Source organism: Budorcas taxicolor, chromosome 2, assembly GCF_023091745.1.
Source record: "Budorcas taxicolor isolate Tak-1 chromosome 2, Takin1.1, whole genome shotgun sequence".
Classification (NCBI taxonomy): Eukaryota; Metazoa; Chordata; class Mammalia; order Artiodactyla; family Bovidae; genus Budorcas; species Budorcas taxicolor.
In genome coordinates, this window is record NC_068911.1 from 90918075 (window position 1) to 90938511 (window position 20437).

At 42.1% G+C, this 20437-nt stretch overlaps 1 protein-coding gene across 1 annotated transcript in view; it reads right to left on the reverse strand.

Moving 5' to 3' along the window:
* The window catches only part of LYPD6 (LY6/PLAUR domain containing 6), a 32016-nt gene extending 11850 nt beyond the window's left edge, over window positions 1-20166 (reverse strand). The window contains exons 1-2 of the mRNA XM_052636139.1: window positions 20049-20166; window positions 6624-6722 (exon numbers count right to left, since the gene is read on the reverse strand). Of these exons, the coding sequence (XP_052492099.1) occupies window positions 6624-6722; window positions 20049-20166 (217 nt within the window). The remainder of the gene's footprint in view (window positions 1-6623; window positions 6723-20048) is intronic.
* Between the last annotated feature and the right edge of the window lie 271 nt (window positions 20167-20437).

Consider the following 20437-nt stretch of genomic DNA (forward strand, 5'->3'; position numbering starts at 1 on the left):
GCATGAAATGTTCCCTTGGTGTCTCTAATTTTCTTGAAGAGATCTCTAGTCTTTACCATTCTATTGTTTTCCTCTATTTCTTTGCATTGATTGGTGAGTAAGGCTTTCTTATCTCTCCTTTCTTTTCTTTGGAACTCTGAATTCAAATGGGTATATCTTTCCTTTTCTCCTTTGCCTTTCACTTCTCTTCTTTTCATAGCTGTTTGTAAGGCCTCCTCAGACAAGCATTTTGCCTTTTTGCATTTCTTTTTCTTGGGGATGGTCTTGATCACTGCCCCCTGCACATTGTCACGAACCTCCCCAGAGTTATTAAGTGACTATCTGTCAGATCTAATCCCTTGAATCTATTTGTCACTTCCATTGTATAATCATAAGGGATTTGACTTAGGTCATACCTGAATGGTCTAGCGGTTTTCCCTACTTTCTTCAATTTAAGTCTGAATTTGGTAATAAGGAGTTCATGATCTGAGCCACAGTCAGCTCCCAGCCTTGTTTTTGCTGATTGTATAGAGCTTCTCCATCTTTGGCTGCAAAGAATATAATCAATCTGATTTTCGGTTTGACCTCAGATGTTCTAAGGGTACCAAAAAAAAAAAAAAATCTTGCTTAGGCTGATAGCAGAACTTTTGGTTAAAAAGTTGCTGGAAAGTTCTAACTGAAGAGTGATTTTGAGAATTCCAATGCCACCTGAGATGAACCAAGAAATGGTAGCATAAAACTAAAATAGCTGGATAATATTAAAACAACAACCAAAATCTTGTGAAAGCATAGGTGAGCTACCAAGGCAGACAGGATTTGATGAGTAAGATACCAGCCAAACCAACAATGCATTAAGCTTCACCTGACACTCTATACCTATTCTGCCCTCAAGGCATTTGCTAATACACAGGTGAAAAGGCTGAGAAGCCAGGCAGAAAACCCTGCTGGGAGATGGAGAAGCTAAGCAGAGCCTTTGTCTCAACTGGGAGGCACAAACAGGAATGCAGCAGCGGGGCAGCCAAGAGACAACGGAGCACAGAGGAGGGAGACTGACAGTTTTGGTAGAGTTGCAGGTTGGCAGGTATGTACTCCTAGAGCTTTAGGAAATGCCATTCCATCCACTTCTAGCTGCTATTGTTTCTGTCCATATTAAGTGTTGGCAAGGTTGTGCAGCAACTGGCACTCTTACACACTGCTGGAGAGGCTGAAATTGGTGCAGTGACTCCGGAAACTATTAGGTAAAATCCAGTAAAGCCAAAGCATGAGTACCGTGTGCCCAGCAACCCCATCTCCTGGGACAGACCTGCTGGAAATGCACATACAGGTGCACCAAAAGATACATGCAAAAATGCGGTGCACAGAAGCAGTCCAGATGCCTATCAACAGTGGAATGGATGGGTTTTAGTATATTCATATAACGATCTACTGTGCTTCTGTGAGAAAGAATGAGTGTTGCTCACAAAAACACAGATGAATTTCACATGTAGAAGGTGGGAAAGAAAGGAGGACATTCTGTATGGTTCCAGTTATATAAAACTGCACAACACTCACAACTGTATCACCTGCGGGAGATGGACAGTAATGACTGGGGATCTTCCAGTGGCCTTCTGGGCCACTATGACTTCTGTGACTTAACATGAACAGCAGATACATTGCGTGTTCATGCTGTGAAAATTCAACAAACTGTGCACTTATGGTCTACGCACTTTACAGAATGTATGTTAAACTTTAATTCTTACAAGTTTGTTTTTAAAACAAGAATAGAAAGGCAGACATATAGAACATTTGTGTGGACACAAAGGGGTAAGGGGAGGGTGAGATGAATTGGGAGATTAGGTTTGACATAAATACACTATCATATGTAAAATAGATAGCTAGTGGGAAGCTGTTTCATAGCACAGGGATCTCAGCTTGGTACTCTACAATGACCTAGAGGGGTAGGATGGGGAAATGGGAGGGAGGCTCAAGAGGGAACCTATCTGTATACATATAGCCAATATACTTCATTGTACAGAAGACACTAACACAACATTGCAAAGTAATTACACTGCAATAAAAAAAGGTTTTTTTTAATTTAAAAGGATGAAATCTAAGACTTTCATTTAGCAATATGACAAGATAGATCACCTGAACACTACCTCATTACATAGCAGCCAGAAGTGTTGGATAACAGATAACCAATACCTTTTGTAAATGTACAAATGAACTCTCCAGGAAGCTAGGGAAACCCCAGGGGCCAACACTGAGAAAAGCACTGAATTCTCTACCCTGGTGGGAGACGGGAGGGCTAAGAGATAAAAGATAAGAAGATGCAAAGCCTTGGGTCCTCATGGGGTGTAGAGGTACAGACTCCTGTATAAGGGCAGGAACCCTGAAGGGCTATGTCCTGTGAATAAAACTGTCTGAAAGAGAGAGAGAAAAAAATCCACAGTTAAGTAAAGTAAACAGAAAGACTGTCTAGCCTGGGCTCGATCTGAAAAAAGTTGACCATACGGAAGATTTTCCTGCAAATCTGTAACTGTGGGGCTTGTCTTCAGTTGAGCTGGGGATCACATTTGTATTCCCTGTTTAAATGAGATAACAGATACAGAAAGAGCAGCCAAGGGACATGCTCAGATTTTTCTTTACTTTCTCAGAAAGACAGTGAGCAACAGAGAAGCTGGAATGAAAAGGATATGTCCCTCTATCTCAAACTTCTGGCCAGACTTTATACCAGCAGAAATTTCCAAGGAAGATTTTACCTTCAAGGGAGGCACCTGCACTTTATAATTAAGAAGGAACATGAAATCCTTAGCGGCTTAGGTATCTTCCACAGAATAAGCCTTTTAAAAAACTGCAATGTTTTTGACTTGATATTTAATTCTACAAACTCTTAATAAACACTTAAGACAGTCCCTGTCTCAAGGAGATTTTAATCTCTCAGCACAGAGAAAAGTCACAGGCAAACACACGTGCCTCTGAGCACAGAATGCTCAACTCGTGTTTGCCTTCACCAGTTTCTTCAACTGGTCCCTCATATAATATGATTTCCAGATCCTTTCCCATTCTGGTTCATAGAGATAAGAAAGTTACATAGATTTATAATGAGCAGTTGATGAAATTAAGGTTATTGCAAAGGAAGTGCTCAGGGACTAAAGCAAGCTGAGGGCTGAACGATGGCAGTGCGTGATGGAGGCTGTCCTAAATTCTCATGTCTTGGGAAGGAACATGGTCCCATGAATCTATAAGTGCCAAAGGCAGTAACAATGCAATGGGGGAGAAAGCACTTTTATAACACACATTTCAAAAGTCAGAATGAGAGGAACTTGAAATCCAATCAATCTCCTAAGCAATCTGGGATGCAAGTTTACACAAACTGGGTTTTTTTTCACTTTCAACCAGTTATTTTCATATCAGGTGTTAATTGAAACCTAGTTAAATAGATCACAAAATAAGCCAACAGAAAACAAGGAATGTCTCAGAAGAAACTACTGAGCTGTCCTTACCATACCTGTTGGTAGTCCTATAGCTGTTTCAAACTAATAAATGGGTGGAAAATGTAGATTTAATGAGTAGTTTTCAGTAGACACATTTTACATTTTGGTGGCGCTAGTGGTAAAGGACCCACCTGCCAATGCAGGAGATGTAAGAGACTCGGGTTCGATCCCTGGGTCAGGAAGATCCCCGGGAGGAGGGCATGGCAACCCACTCCAGTATGCTTGCCTGGAGAAGCCCATGGACAGAGTAGCCTGGCGGGCTACAGTCTCTAGGGTTGCAAAGAGTCAGACACGAGTGAAGTGACTTATCATGCACTAGTAATGATGGCATTATTTTCATCCTTAGAAAACTCTGGAGCAAACCCAGAAGAAAGGTCGATGGCTCATGGGGATCATGGCTGCACAAGAATCTTTTCTCAGGTTACAGCTCCAGTCCTCACACCTTACCTAATGTTCAAGACCCAAAAATCAGCATGGCTCCTCTATTCTGCTCCTACCATTCCCCAGCACATTCTGCTATACCACAGTTCAGGTCTTTCAGGGTCCGCTGAGCCCACATGGGCGCACCCTCTGCCTCTGCTCTGAGTGACTTCCTGGAAGACACGCCCCCTTCACTCTTCCTCCCCCTCCTTGCTCACCGGTCGGGCTTCAGCCATCTCCCCAGCCCATAACACTGTCAGTGGTCATCTCAGCCCCTCAACTGCAATTCTTCCCCTTCAACCCCCACAGCATTGAATGCCATGCTGCCTTTGGCATTAGCCTTTGTCCTGCTATTTTTGACATTTGATATGTTCAGATTGTATCTCCTTGGCTAAACTGCCGGCTCCTTGAAAGAAGAAACCTGATTCCTATCTTTCACCATATAATCCCCCAAAGGGTTTGGCATAAGTGGTTCTGTGTCATGAACCTCAGAGCATCACTTTCCATTTAATCCTATAAATTTCAGGATAAAAAAGGGAGAAGGAGAAATTGTGTAAAGACCTGTGCTATTTCCAGGTATCTGTACTTTAGAAGGATAGATTTTGACCTTGAAAGAAAGCATGAAGATGGAACTTTCTTGTGTCCGGAGAGGAATTCAGAGTACTAGCACTCCCTGTTTTCCCTTTGTGTCAGGAATAAACTTGTACACCCCCTGACTCAGACAGGGCCTCTCTGAAATATAGCCCGCAGCCCAAGAGAACACCAGTTCACAAGCCCTCCTTTTCCTCTGCATCGTCTCTGCCAGGGTGATCTCAGAGAAGCACTGTCGGGTTTCCCATACAGTATCTCTGACCAGCGCCAGTGGTTTCAAAAGCTCATCTGCCAGCTTTGTCCCAGCAGGAACCAGCCCAAAGGTTATTGGCCACACAAGCAAATCATCCTGTTTTGTCCAGAGTCACTGTTTACAGTGATTCTCCAATTTTGCTGCCTATTCGAACTACTGAGGAAGCTTTCAAAAATTCATATGTCTGGCTGCACCCACACCATCTAAATATGAGTCTCTGGGAATGGGCCTAGGCATCAGTGTTTTCCCCTGTGATTTCAATGTGCCGCCAAGTTTGAGAAGCCATGCTTTAACCAGGTCCATCAGCAACCCACCCAAATTCACTCTGTAATATAATATTAGAAAATATTGCTGATTCTGGAATGAATGCCTGACTGCAGAAGGCAATGCAGACCGGACTTCTCTTTGATTACTTGGCTGACTAGATACCTAGCTTGTGATTAAGCTGATCTTCAGTGTTTCCATATTTTCTTCTTCCCTGTGGTCTTCTGAAACTCCACATCAAAGTAAACAAGAATCTAGAAATGACAATACTACATTTTTCTCTCTGAGTAGGGAGAGGAGCTCCCAGTGGTTCTTGTGCCTGCCTGTTCATTAGAATCACCTGAGATATTTAAACACACAGATGCATGGCCCTAACCTCAGAGATGTTGGCTCAGTTGGTCTAGAGCTGTGGTTCTGAATGCCTGACCTCCAGAACAACAGCTTTTATAACACTGTGGATTGCTTTAGAAATGCAAACTCTCAGGCGCCATCCCAGATCTACTGAATCAAAAACTAGGAAGGAGGGGGAGGTGGAGGTGAGGGCCAAAATCTGTATTTTAATAAGCACTCCAGGGAATGATGGTCTTGATGAAGTTTGAGAACCACTGGTCCAGGAAGGACACAGGTCCAGATGATTTTGAAAAGACCCACAGGTATTTCTGCTGGACAGTCTGGGTAGAGACTCCTGCATCACATAAATAGCACTGGCTTAGGGAGATAACACCTGCCCTTCACTGCAATCTCCATGCTCTCCTGATGCCCAATCCTCCAGGAGAAACAGCGTGCCTTCCACCGGGGTGAGTATAAGAGCTTTTGCATTACATTGAAAAAACAGCAGGTTTGGTGTTGGTATATTCAGTCATTTTAACAAGTGAATTAGATCAGCAGTGAAGTCTATCTTACTATATGCTCAAACATTTGTCAATAAAACACCCCATCCGTATCATCTCCCCATCAAATGAACTGACTTTCCTTCAGACCTAAAAGAGCCAGTTAACAGTTACACCATGTAAAAATATAACCATCTTATTTGATTCTATAGGATAAAAGAGACCTGAATATGAAATATCTACTTGATTTTGAAACAGGCCTTTGAGTCAAAATTTCATGCTTCCATAGGGCATCCATCACATCCTTCAAAGAGAACTTAATAGTTTAAAAAAGCTCAGGGTTTTTATTTGTGCGATGATGACACTTAGAATTCTAGCTTTCATGCAGTCTCAGGATAGAAGCCTCTGGCAAGATATGTAATAAATGGGATCTTTATATGAATAGCAATTCATATTTTTACTTAAAGGAAGTTCCTATGCAATGACTAATGCTTCCAAGAGTGGATTACAGACTGGTTTTTCTCTTCTTGTCCAGTGTTTGTCAGGCCTGGGGGTAAGAAGTATCACTTACCTCTTTTGGAGCTCCAACGATGCTTCATAAGAAAGGGGATAAGCCTACAGATCAGTTTATAGCTCTGACAGTGTCTGGTGATAAGTTACTGATGTGGCATAAAAGATCTACTAATAGCCTTAGACAAGAGAAGTTGAGACTGTAAGCATGCCTCTCTCATACATGCATCACACACAGTCAACAAGGCATTCCGCTCATGGACAGCTCTGGCCAGTCCAATGTGCCTACTGAGAGTTTACCTCGAGGGCAGTAGATGTCTGGAGCCCATCGGTTGCACTCATAATTGTCTGCTGCCTTTTCGCAGGTGAAGCACTTAAATCCACCAGGATATGGTGTGGCTACCAAAAAAATTAAGAGAGAAGATTATTTATTTATTTGTTTATTTTTTGTTTTATTTGTTTTATTTTACTTTACAACACTGTATTGGTTTTGCCATACATCAACAAGAATCCGCCATGGGTGTACACGTGTTCCCAATCCTGAACCCCCCTCCCACCTCCCTCCCCATACCATCTCTCTGGGTCATCCCAGTGCACCAGCCCCAAGCATCCTGTATCCTGCATCAAACCTGGACTGGCGATTCATTTCTTATATGATATTATACATGTTTCAATGCCATTCTCCCAAATCATCCCACACAGAGTCCAAAAGACTGTTCTATACATCTGTGTCTCTTTTGCTGTCTCGCATACAGATTGAGCATAAAAGCCTACACGGTGAAGTGAGAAGTTTTTATATTTTTAAATTTTATTTGTATTTCTTATTTTCTTTTATTAAAAATAACAATAAAGGATTATTAGATCACAGATTATTTTCAAAGAGTCTGAAAGTGTTAACTGGCAACTAGCACAAGCTGGAGTCAAGATTGCCGGGAGAAATATCAGTAACCTCAGATACGCAGATGACACCACCCTTACGGCAGAAAGTGAAGAGGAACTAAAAAGCCTCTTGATGAAAGTGAAAGAGGAGAGTGAAAAAGTTGGCTTAAAGCTCAACATTCAGAAAACGAAGATCATGGCATCCGGTCCCATCAGTCCATGGGAAATAGATGGAGAAACAGTGGAAACAGTGTCAGACTTTATTTTTGGGGGCTCCAAAATCACTGCAGATGGTGACTGCACCCATGAAATTAAAAGACGCTTACTCCTTGGAAGAAAAGTTATGACCAACCTAGATAGCATATTCAAAAGCAGAGACATTACTTTGCCGACTAAGGTCCGTCTAGTCAAGGCTATGGTTTTTCCTGTGGTCACGTATGGATGTGAGAGTTGGACTGTGAAGAAGGCTGAGTGCTGAAGAACTGATGCTTTTGAACTGTGGTGTTGGAGAAGACTCTTGAGAGTCCCTTGGACTGCAAGGAGATCCAACCAGTCCATTCTGAAGGAGATCAACCCTGGGATTTCTTTGGAAGGAATGATGCTAAAGCTGAAGCTCCAGTACTTTGGACACCTCATGTGAAGAGTTGACTCACTGGAAAAGACTCTGATGCTGGGAGGGATTGGGGGCAGGAGGAGAAGGGGACGACAGAGGATGAGATGGCTGGGTGGCATCACGGACTCAATGGACGTGAATCTGAGTGAACTCCAGGAGTTGGTGATGGACAGAGGCCTGGCGTGCTGCGATTCATGGGGTTGCAAAGAGTCGGACACGACTGAGTGACTGAACTGAACTGAACTGAGCCCTATATTTGAGAATTTGTAAAATGCTGGACAAAACATAAAAAACAGCAATGTAACAGTGTGGGCATGTAGTTTTAGGTGTTATATAGAAATGCACATAGGAATTTTTAAAATTATTTTTTAAAAGGATTATCAAAATAGGCTGACAGTTTCTTAAAAAACCAAACATGCAACTATCATATGACTCAGCAACTGCACTCCTGGGCATCTATCCCTGAGAAATGAAACATATATTCACACAAAAATCTGTACACAATGTTCACAGCAACTGTATTTGTAACATTACCAAACAGGAAACAACCCAGATGTCCTTTGATGGGTGAAGGTTAAACAAACTGCAGTACATCCATACCATGGAACACTAGTCAGCAATAATAATAAATATTAATATAGTCGACAACCTGGGTGAAATTCTAGGAAATTATCCCGAGTGAAAAAAGTCAGTCCCCAAAGGTTATATACTATATGATTCCATTTATGTAACATTCCATTTATGTAACATTTTTTACATGAGAAAAGTTTAGAAGTGGAAAAAAGATTAGTGGTGGCTAGGAGGCTGGGGATGAGAGCGGTAGGACAGAGAGGGTCAGAGGGACGTGCTGTGAATGAGGCCAACAGAAGGAATCTTTGTGCTACTGAAATTGTTTAGTGTCTAGACTTGGTGGTGGATCCACAAACCTACATGTGATAAAATTATGTAGAAGTAAATACACAAAAACACTCATGCAAAAATACACAAATGAACCTAAGTAAAATGGGGGAAGTCTGAATAAAACCAGTGAATTAATGTGCTAGCATCAATAACCTGGTTGTGCAATTATTCTATAGCTTTTTAAAATGTCACCATTGCGGTAGACTGGGTAAAGTACACCTGGAATCTCTACATATAATTTCTTATAAATACTGATGTAGCTATAATAATCTCAGTAAAAATATCAATTAACAAAGGGCACTCTAGATTTCCTATCATTGACTTTTATATGTCAACTTAAGTAGACATATTAACATGGCAAATATAAATACTACGCTCAATCATTAAAACTTTATTGATGTTTGATCATTTCTTATCAACATCATTTCTTTAGCTCAATCTAAAATTTTTATTGGGCTGGACATGACATGACTAGGCATCCCGGGGGATAGTAAGTGTCAGCTAAGAGAATAGTCTTTGTCACTAAAATGCATGCTGCCTGTGCAGAGGTGACCCTCCTAACGAGGCCTGGGAGCCCATAGCCAATGTCAGGGGCAGCGTGCTGAGGGCATGGTGGGGGTGTGAATGCACTGTGGGATCCTGGCTCCGGCCTCAGGATTCACGATTCCTGGAAGCTCTTCCTAGCCGTCTCCCCCATTCCCCATCCCTGAGCTGCCTCTTCTTCCTTCTGAAGGGGCTGTCCTCCAGTACTTGTATTCTTTGCCTTGCACCTGTGTTCAGGTGGGATACACCTATGAGAGTCAGGCTCTTAGAATGTACCACACACCAGGGTCTCCTTGGCATTTAAGGAAGAGGATCCACAGGGAATGTCAGGGCAGGCTGTCTGTCCTTTTCCCTGATGTATTTTCATTTGCTGCTTCGTTCTAATCATTTGCTTGCTTTGTGGCTTAGAGTTTTGCCTTTCATAGACAGAACTTGTGTGTGTGTGTGTGTGTCTGTTCTAATTTGTAAAACTACCTGGCTTCTTTGAAAGCTGCAAACACGCAAACACTTCATCTGCAGCAGCCAACTGTTCTTCCTCGCAGATGGCTGAGCCTGCATGTCCCACTGGCGGAAATAATCATCTCAGGGTAAATTGCTTTGCCCACATGGAACCAATTAAGTATGTTATCAAAAATAAATGAAGGAGGAGGCAGCAGCTTAAGGCCAGAATTATGGGCCAGATATAACTTTGATTTTCACCTTGCCTAGAATAGCTGCCCATCTTGCTTGCAATATTTCACAGAGCTGACTCTGACAATATCCAAATAAGCTAACATGATCAAAATTTATAAACTGTCTAAAACAGACAAATAACTGGAACATCTAACAGGCCCATTTGAGAGTCCTATGTTCCTCCTAGTGACTGGTGACTCAAGTTCATAAGCAGAATGATTCTGAGAGCATGGGTTGTCTTAAAAAATGAGGAATGGAAGGCAGCCTAGCCATAGCCATCCAACCACTGCCTTCCCAGAGAGAAAATTTCACTCTGGTTAAACATGCTCTCTCTATCATGTAATTATAATAAAGCAGAAGTTAACTGTTTTGTAAAACTACATATAGAAAATTTTTCTATCTTTACATCCTACTGCCTAGACAGTGTAACTGGGTTACACTCAAGTTAAAAGATTCTGGTTTAGGTAAGTACACACCTAAAGAATTTAAAATAGATTCTCATATTCCAAAAGGCATTCAATATTCTTACAAACATTTTAATTAGATCATTTTTACAAATACCATCATTAAAAACCATACAAAGTATTTTAGGAAATTATCCTGATCGGATACATTAAATATAGTTTTGCTACCTACTTTAAGGTATTCAATATATAAAAAAGTGTAACAGGTAGAACTTTGTAAGATTTGAAGTAGAATTATTAAAGCAGGAGTTTTGAAAAAAAAAAGATGTAAATGATTTGTCAAAGAAGAGCATTTCTCAAAAAATGATCATATTCACCAAGGTTTATGACTGCAAGTTAACCATAATACTTCAGCTTGCATGATTAATTTACTAGAGTATCCAATTTTATCTGTCTGTCACAGCAGCCAGTAGCTGGAATGCTGGATTAGTTATTCCTGGAAACTTTCCCATCAGAGATAAATTAAGAACTTTGAGCGAAGACTGATGATCCAGGCATTCCAAAAATAAACTTATTGAGAACCTAGCACTAGTAAGTTGTAGTGTCTCCAAATTTGGATTAATAGAGTCTTAAAATTATCTTTTGAAAGACTAGTGACAATATTAAACACTGCCATTTCTTATTCAAGTAGGCCTAGACTCTGAAATTAACTCAAAGTATATAAAACTTTAAACAGGAATATGAGCTGAAATACTAGGATAGCAACAGATGTTCTGTTTAAAATCATTTATCTCTGAAAGTGTTTGACAATTAACCAAATGATCTCATTGTTGGTGAGCTTGATTTTTGAATCCACAACTTCATATCTGTGTGCATTCTCAACATTTACTTCTAGGAACTTGTATTTATATCTTGGCAGGTAGCAGTGATCAGTGAATAATCAAATCCTTTTCTATGACAACTCTCTGAAAACAGACTAAGCTTTCAGTCAATAATTACAGCACAATGCTATCTAATGGTTAAATTCCCCATCCTGGAAATATTTAGCTAAAAAGCAAGGTCTACAGATGAACAGTTATCCCCACTAACTTGCTAACTGATACTGCATCTGATAAAAAAGTTTTGTTTCCCTTTTAAAAAAAAAAAAAGGACAGAAAGAGGTTCCTAAGAGATGTGCTATTTTCTTCTTTGTTACTTCAAAGCGTTACAAAGCAAGCAGGGTTTCAAATTGTTGTGGCCCCAGCTGCGAATGAATCTAATTTGGCTCTTGATCACAGAGTTAATAAGCTTAGTACTCTGTATTTCAGGGCATAAGTCCTTGGTCCCTCAAGAGAAGGTGATTGTAAAGAAAAAAAGAAAAGCCAAAGTGCCCAGTTACTCCCTGTAATATAATCCGTCCATTAACTTTCCTGGTCAGCCATAGTTCAACCGCCCATAATTCATTTGTAAGGCATCAGAAAAGATTTGGTCTTTGTTTCCATCTCTTGGAAATTTTGCCTAGATACAGGCCTTAAGTTACCAAAATCACGGTGAGAAGAGAGTCTTGTTTTAAAATGTATAATGTATCCAAACTTTTATTTTTTCATTCTTGCTAAATTAATTACCATTGGTTTTGGAAACTGGATGCAAACACAAAATTTCTAGAAATCTAATAAACTGACCTTCTCTGTCCATTAGGCCACAACATGTTGTCAGTATAATTTAATACCATGAATATATTCCTGATAGAAATGCATTTCCTGGGACCTTTCTAAACAGTCTTCATACTCCCTAAAATTTCCCAGGCAAGCCCACTGGAGTGGGTAGCTATTCCCTTCTCCAGGGGATCTTCCCAACCCAGGGACTGAACCCCAGTGTCTGTCATTGTAGTCAGATTCTTTACCTCTGAGCCACTAGGGAAGCCCTCTTGTAAAGTAGACTTATGGAAAATTTTCACTGGCTCACTATCTGGGCGTAAACAAGGCACCTGCAGAGATAGAACTCTTTGGTCCACATGATTAAGAAAAGCTACAGAATATGCAACCAGAGGATTTCTCTGGAAAGGCTTCTATTACAAGGACAGAAAAGAGGCCAATAACAGGCTGAAGTCACTTAGGATGTTAAATTTTGCTATTATGTATGAGGTCTAACAATCAAATAAGTAGCTCCATGTCTCTTAAAATGAACACCTGCTTTAAAGGTTTTTATTAGGCTTGTGGTACTTTAATCATGGGCTGGGAAGAAATCCATCATTTTTCACATGAAAAAGAAAAAACATATAAATGATGAAAAAGAATGTTATTGAGGACGGTGCCTTAAGTTTGAAAGCCATTAAGTTTATTTCCTTTAAAGGCTTAGAAACTTCAAAGATGATAGAGAATCATAGAGCAAAGGAGATTAGTCACGGGAGGCTGAACTTTGCCAACCCAGGTTCCAGTCCCACACCTTGCTATCTCTGAGGGCTGTTTGGGGTCTTGGAGAAAAGAGTTCGTGTTTGTCTGGTGTAGAAAACGTGTCTTCTCACATCTCGAGCATCACTGTATTTCTCCTTGGGCAGGTTCTGAGCAGTATCTAATATTAATGGAATTGGGCTCACTCACTGACCCCAAGAAGGCTATCTGTGCCTCCATCTACAAAGGGAGGCGATTATATTAATAATTCAAAATCAAAATAATCCCACACTTCCCTCATCTATTTTTTATTATCTATGTTCTACAGAAACCTGCTTATTTGTGGAGAGATAGCTTTATCTAAATTCAGTCTACCAGGTGCTGCTCAAGGGCAGACGACTATGGCCATTTAAAAAAATCCAAGTGTAGAAACAAGCAAACATACACCGAAAACTTCTGAAATAGTGCAGAGAAATGTGAAGTTAACTCTGCTTTAAAGTGTGCAGAATAAACCAAGTTCTGGCCAAGTGGGAACATGGATGGGAACTTGAATCCAGCATGAACGTATATTCCTCGTGACCAGTTACGGAGACTCTGAAAGAGAACCCAGCCCAGACCTGCGGGTGAATCAACATACAATGTAGCTTACGAACGCCTGCCTCTGCCCTTCTCCACATTCCAAAATCACATCAGAAAACTCCATCACTTCTTTCTGTATCAATCAGTTCAGTCGCTCAGTCGTGTCTGACTCTTTGTGACCCCATGGACTTTAGCACGCCAGACTTCCCTGTCCATCACCAACTCCCGGAGCCCACTCAAACTCATGTCCATCATGTCGGTGATACCATCCAACTATCTCATCCTCTGTCATCCCCTTCTCCTCCTGGCTTCAATCTTTCCCAGCATCAGGGTCTTCCCCAATGAGTCAGTTCTTCTCATCAGGTGGCCAAAGTACTGGAGTTTCAGCTTCAGCATCAGTCCTTCCAATGGATATTCAGGACTGATTTCCTTTAGGATTGACAGGTTGGATCTCCCTGTAGACCAAGGGACTCTCAAGAGTCTTCTCCAACAACACAGATTAAAAGTATCACTTCTACCATGCTCAGCTTTCCTTATACTCCAGCTCTCACATCCATTCACAACCACTGGGAAAACCATATCTTTGACTAGACAGACCTTTGTTGGTAAAGTAATGTTTCTGCTTTTTAATACACTGTCGAGGTTGGTCATAACTTATCTTCCAAGGAGCAAGCGTCTTTTAATTTCATGGCTGCATCACCCTCTGCAGTGATTTTGGAGCCCCCCAAAATAAAGCCTCTCCTGTTTTCATTGTTTCCCCATCTATTTGTCATGAAGTGATGCAAAGAATACTCAAACTACCGCACAATTGCACTCATCTCACACGCTAGTAAAGTAATGCTCAAAATTCTCCAAGCCAGGCTTCAGCAATATGTGAACCGTGAACTTCCAGATGTTCATGCTGGTTTTAGAAAAGGCAGAGGAACCAGAGATCAAATTGCCTACATCCACTGGATTATCCAAAAAGCAAGAGAGTTCCAGAAAAATATCTATTTCTGCTTTAAAAGAGATGGGAATACCAGACCACCTGACCTGCCTCTTGAGAAACCTATATGCAGGTCAGGAAGCAACAGTTAGAACTGGACGTGGAACAACAGACTGGTTCCAAATAGGAAAAGGAGTACATCAAGGCTGTATATTGTCACCCTGCTTATTTAACTTCTATGCAGAGTACATCATGAGAAACGCTGGGCTGGAAGAAGCACAAGCTGGAAACAAGATTGCTGGGAGAATATCAATAATCTCAGATATGCAGATGACACCACCTTTAAGGCAGAAAGTGAAGAGGAACTCAAAAGCCTCTTGATGAAAGTGAAAGAGGAGAGTGAAAAAGTTGGCTTAAAGCTCAACACTCAGAAAACGAAGATCATGGCATCTGGTCCCATCACTTCATGGTAAATAGATGGGGAAACAGTGGAAACAGTGTCAGACTTTATTATTTGGGGTCTCCAAAATCACTGAAGATGGTGACTGCAACCATGAAATTAAAAGACACTTACTCCTTAGAAGGAAAGTTATGACCAACCTAGACAGCATTTTGAAAAGCAGAGACATTACTTTGCAAACAAAGGTCCGTCTAGTCAAGGCTATGGTTTTTCCAGTAGTCATGTATGGATGTGAGAGTTGGACTGTGAAAAAGGCTGAGCGCTGAAGAATTGATGCTTTTGAACTGTGGTGTTGGAGAAGACTCTTGAGAGTCCCTTGAACTGCAAGGAGATCCAACCAGTCCATTCTGAAGGAGATCAGTCCTGGGTGTTCTTTGGAAGGACTGATGCTAAAGCTGAAACTCCAATACTTTGGCCACCTGATGAGAAGTGTTGACTCATTGTAAAAGACTCTGATGCTGGGAGGGATTGGGGGCAGGAGGAGAAGGGGACAACAGAGGATGAGATGGCTGGATGGCATCACCTACTCGATGGACATGAATTTGGGTGGACTCCGGGAGTTGGTGATGGACAGGGAGGCCTGGCGTGCTGTAATTCATGAGGCTGCAAAGAGTCAGTCACAACTGAGTGACTGAACTGAACTGAACTGGTGGGACCGGATGCCACAATCTTAGTTTTCTGAATGTTGAGTTTTAAGCCAACTTTTTCACTCTCTTCTTTCACTTTCTTCAAGAGACTCTTTAGTTCTTCTTCACTTTCTGCCATAAGAGTGGTGTCATCTGCATATCTGAGATTATTGATATTTCTCCCGGCAATCTTGATTCCAGCGTGTGCTTCATCCAGCCCAGCATTTCTCATGATGTATGCTGCATATAAGTTAAATAAGCAAGGTGACAGTATACAGCCTTGACGTACTCCTTTCCTGATTTGGAATCAATCCGTTGTTCCATGTCCAGGTCTAACTGTTGCTTCTTGACCTGCACACAGATTTCTCAGGAGGCAGGTCAGGTGGCCTGGTATTCCCATCTCTTGAAGAATTTTCCACAGTTGTTTTAATCCACACAGTCAAAGGCTTTGGTGTAGTCAATGAAGCAAAAGTAGATGTTTTTCTGGAACTCTGTTGCTTTTTTGATGATCCAGAGGATGGTGGCAATCTGATCTCTGGTTTCTCTGCCTTTTCTAAATCCAGCTTGAACATTTGAAAGTTCACAGTTTCACAGTTCACATACTGTTGAAACCTGGCGTGGAGAATTTTAAGCATTAGTTTACTAGTGTGTGAGATGAGTGCAATTGTGCAGTAGTTTGAGCATTCTTTGGCATTGCCTTTCTTTGGGATTGGAATGAAAACTGACCTTTTCCAGTCCTGTGGCCATTGCTGAGTTTTCCAGATATGCTGGCATATTGAGTGTAGCACTTTCACAGCATCATCAAATCTTTTAGGATTTGAAATAGCTCAACTGGAATTCCATCACCTCCACTAGCTTTGTTCTTAGTGATGCTTCCTGAGGCCCACTTGACTTCGCATTCCAGGGTGTCTGGCTCTAGTTGAGTGATCACACCATCATGGTTATCTGGGTCATGAAGATCTTTTTTGTGTAGATCCTCTGTGTATTCTTGCCACCTCTCCTTAATATCTTCTGCTTCTGTTAGGTCCATGCCATTTCTGTCCTTTATTGTGTCCATCTTTGCATGAAATGTTCCCTTGGTATCTCTAATTTTCTTGAAGAGATTTCTAGTCTTTACCATTTTATTGTTTTCTTCTATTTCTTTCCATTGATCACTGAGGAAGGCTTTCTTATATCTCCTTGCTATTCTTTGGAACTCTGCATTCAAATGGGTATATCTTTCCTTTTCTCCTTTGCCCTTAGCTTCTCTTCTTTTCTCAGCTACTTGTAAAGCCTCCTCAGACAACCATTTTGCCTTTTTGCATTTCTTTCTGTATAGTGAGCTCTTTTTAATCAGGGCATGGCTCTATTCAATTAACATAGGTCAGTTCAGTTCAGCTCAGTTGCTCAGTCATGTCCGACTCTTTGCAACCCTACAGACTGCAGAACGCCAGGCCTCCCTGTCCATCACCAATTCCCGGAGACTACTCAAACTCAGTCCATTGAAGTTGGTGATGTCTTCCAACCATGTCATCCTCTGTTGTTCTCTGCTCCTCCTGCCTTCAATCATTCCCTGCATCAGGGTCTTTTCAAATGAGTCAGTTCTTTGCATCAGGTAGCTAAAGTATTGGAGTTTCAGTTTCAGCAGCAGTCCTTCCAATGAATATTTAGGACTGATTTCCTTTAGGATGGACTGGTTGGATCTCCTTGCAGCCCAAGGGACTCTCAAGAGTCTTATCCAACACCACAGTTCAAAAGCATCAAGTAACATGGGTCACCTGAGTAGAAATTTTCCATCAATTTCTAAACAGCACAGATGGTTGCCCCTCCTGTGCTATTCAAAGGTCATCCTTCAAAGATCCCATTCTGAAATGGACTTTCCAAATATGGTCCCATTTAGGACTTCCTTGGTACCCCAGTGGTTAAGAATCTGCCTTCCAGGGCAGGGGACATGGGTTTGATCCTTGGTCTGGGAAGATCCCACATGCTGTGGAGCAGCTGAGCCCAAGAGCCACAGCAACTGAGCCCATGTTCCTAGAGCGCGTGCTGTGCTACAAGAGAAGCCACTGCAGAACAAAAAGCCCAAGTTACAGCGAAGAGTAGCCCCCCTTTGTCACAACTAGAGAAAGACTACACACAGCAACAGAGACGCAAAACAGCCGAAAATAAACAAACAAACAGAGGTCCACGCAGCACCAGCACTGACACATCATACCACTGAGGCAGAAGCAGTGGGTATGTTTGCCTGATTCTTGATCACTTAAATCAACCCCTTTTAACTTTCCTTCCCATTCTGTGTGTACAATCACAGCCTCAGAGAAGGCCAGGCATGGGTCTGTTATGAGGCCCAGTGACTTCTGAGTCTGTCACTGAAGCAGACAAAGAATCCCACAGAAACTTTAAGTCCTGGCAATCAAACACAAGAGACCGGAACCTAGGATTTTTTTTTTTTTTTTCTCACCAACTCCAATTAAAAAAAGCATGTCTGTGACCCCATGGACTGGAGCCTGTCAAGCTCCTCTGTCCATGGAATTCTCCAGGCAAGAATACTGGAATGGGTGTTTATTCTCTTCTCCAGGAAATCTTCCTGAGCCAGGGATTGAACAAGGGTCTCCTACATTGCAGGCAAATTCTTTACCATCTGAGCCACTAGGGAAGCCCTTGGAGAAAATAACACAATGCAATCCTAGAAAACAGGAAAACTACCAAAGCACTCTCTTTTCACGAATGTTACTAAAATAAACTGCCTTGCAAAAACAAGCAGCCAGATAAGCTTTCCACACAATTAACTAGTAGGCATCAGTCTATACTGGTGAGAACAATAAATCCACAGAAACTACTATATATTTGGAGTTAAAAAAATTAGTGATGTATATTTAGCATTATCAATTTACTATCTGAGTCAATTACAATAGCATAAATAATAAGCATCTGATTTCATGTTATGTATGTGCCTAGTACTTTACAAATACTATCTCTAGTCCACAATACAATGCTATAGGGTATACATCATTCTAACCATGCTAGAAATGTAGAGATCAAACTTTAAAAGATTCTCCTCATATTTACTGAGCATTTACTATGGCTCACAGGCTTCCCAGGTGGCACTAGTGATAAAGAGCCTGCCTGCTAATGCAGGAGAGGCAAGAGACATGGGTTCAATCCCTGGGTCAGGAAGGTCCACTGGAGGAGAAATGGCAACCCACTCCAGTATTCTTGGCTGCAGATCCCATGGACAGAGGAGCCTGGTGGGCTACCGTCCATAGGGCTGCACAGAGTCGGACACGACTGAAGCGACTCAGCACACATATGTGGCTCACAGTGCTAAGCGCTTTGTGTGTGTTCTTTTACTTACTCTTCACAAAGTTAGAGAATTTATTTTAAGTCAGAAGGCTATGAAGTAGCTGACCGCAGTGCTCACCCAAGGTCAGGTAGAGTCCAAGCCCCTGTGCATTCCTTGAACCATCTCTCATTTAACCAGAACATGAAGACATCAAATATTTTACCTATGTGGCATCAAAGGAGTCCAAGTGACTGCCTCTACCCTGCAGACTGCAAGCTCCTCAAAAGCAAGGACTGTGGTTGGTTTGCCTTTCCATCTCTCATGCCTATCACATCACAACGCCTGACACACACAGTACATGCTCAAAAAAGTTTGTCAAACAGAATATTTGAAAAGAGTGATACACCTTGAGGCAAATGCTAAAAGGTCAGCCCACAGACTAAATACCCGCCTCTCACCACCACCAGCATTCTTGCCTGGAGAATTCCGTGGAGAGAGGAGCCTGGCTGGCTACCGTCCACGGAGTCACAAAAAGTCAGACAAGACTGAGCAACTAACACACACTCACCACCACACTGGCAATCCAGTAGAGGGTCACGCAAATATAAAAGATGAGATAAATACAGAGATGGTGACCAGTAGAGGAAGCCAAGCTGCCGTGTTTCCCAAAGTGTGATTCTTAGAATATAGGCAGCAGCAGAATCACCTGATTCTTGCTGAAAGCAAAAATCCATGGAGACCGCCCCAGGTACATGCAGTCAGACACTCCGGGGAAGGGACCTGGGACACACATTATTCTGCACTCAGAAGATAACTCTTAAACACAGGAAACTGAAAGTGATAGGTGATAGGAAGTAGTGAGAGGCAATTATGCTGAAACTGAGAATTAGATGCACAGACAGGAAGGCCAGCTATTATCTTGCTTATAAAGGCCTGATCTTTTACTAACACCTTCCTCTGGGACTTGGTCATTTACTTTGATAACTGACAGACCTGGCAGTCAGAGAGAACAGGGTTCAGAATCAGAGCTATGGTGCAGGGAACAGAGCAAACAAGCCCAATATTTTACTTAAAAACAAACCCCCTATAAAGGGGGAGGTAAACACACACAGCATATTTTGGTAGCACGCACATGTGTGCATACTCAGTGGCTCAGTCATGTCTGACTCTTTTGCGACCCCATGGACTGCAGCCCACCAGGCTCCTCCATCCGTGGGATTTTCCCAGCAAGAATGGGATGGGTTGCCATTTCCTCCTCCAGGGGCTCTTCCTGACCCAGGGATCAAAACCTGCACTTCTTGCATCTCCTGCATCTCTTGCATTAGCAGGCGGGTTCTTTACCACGAGCACCACCTGGGAAGCCCAGCACGTACACTCCCAAAGTCACCAGGCTTCCCCCACATGGAAGGCTGCCTACTCCTGGACAGTTTTCAGCTTTCAAATCTTATTTGAAATCAGGTGACATTTCTGCAGCAAAGAGAAGGGAGTCTTACTTGAAGGGTGGAGGTAGATAATGTCTTTCACGGTGAAGTCCCGGGACTGGGCGGCTTTCAGACAGTCAGCCAGCAGACTGAGGAGCAGGAGCCAGGCCAGGGCGGGGCCAGCTTCCATGGCAGACCAAGGCTTCACTCATCCAGGGTACCTGGGAGCGGGAACTCGGGACGATGAAAGAGGATTTGCACCTGAAATAAGAAGCCAGAGTCATCTCAGTGTCTAAATGGGGTAAGCCACAGAGATTCGGCCCAGCTTCTGCTGGCAGGATGAGCTGGGGAGAAACAGGGAGCCCAGGGCACAAGGATGTGGGTAGACAGGGAGAGAAACTTTATAGACTGTAATTTTAGAGCACTTAGAAAATTTCAACCCAAATCCATTCTTAATTAGG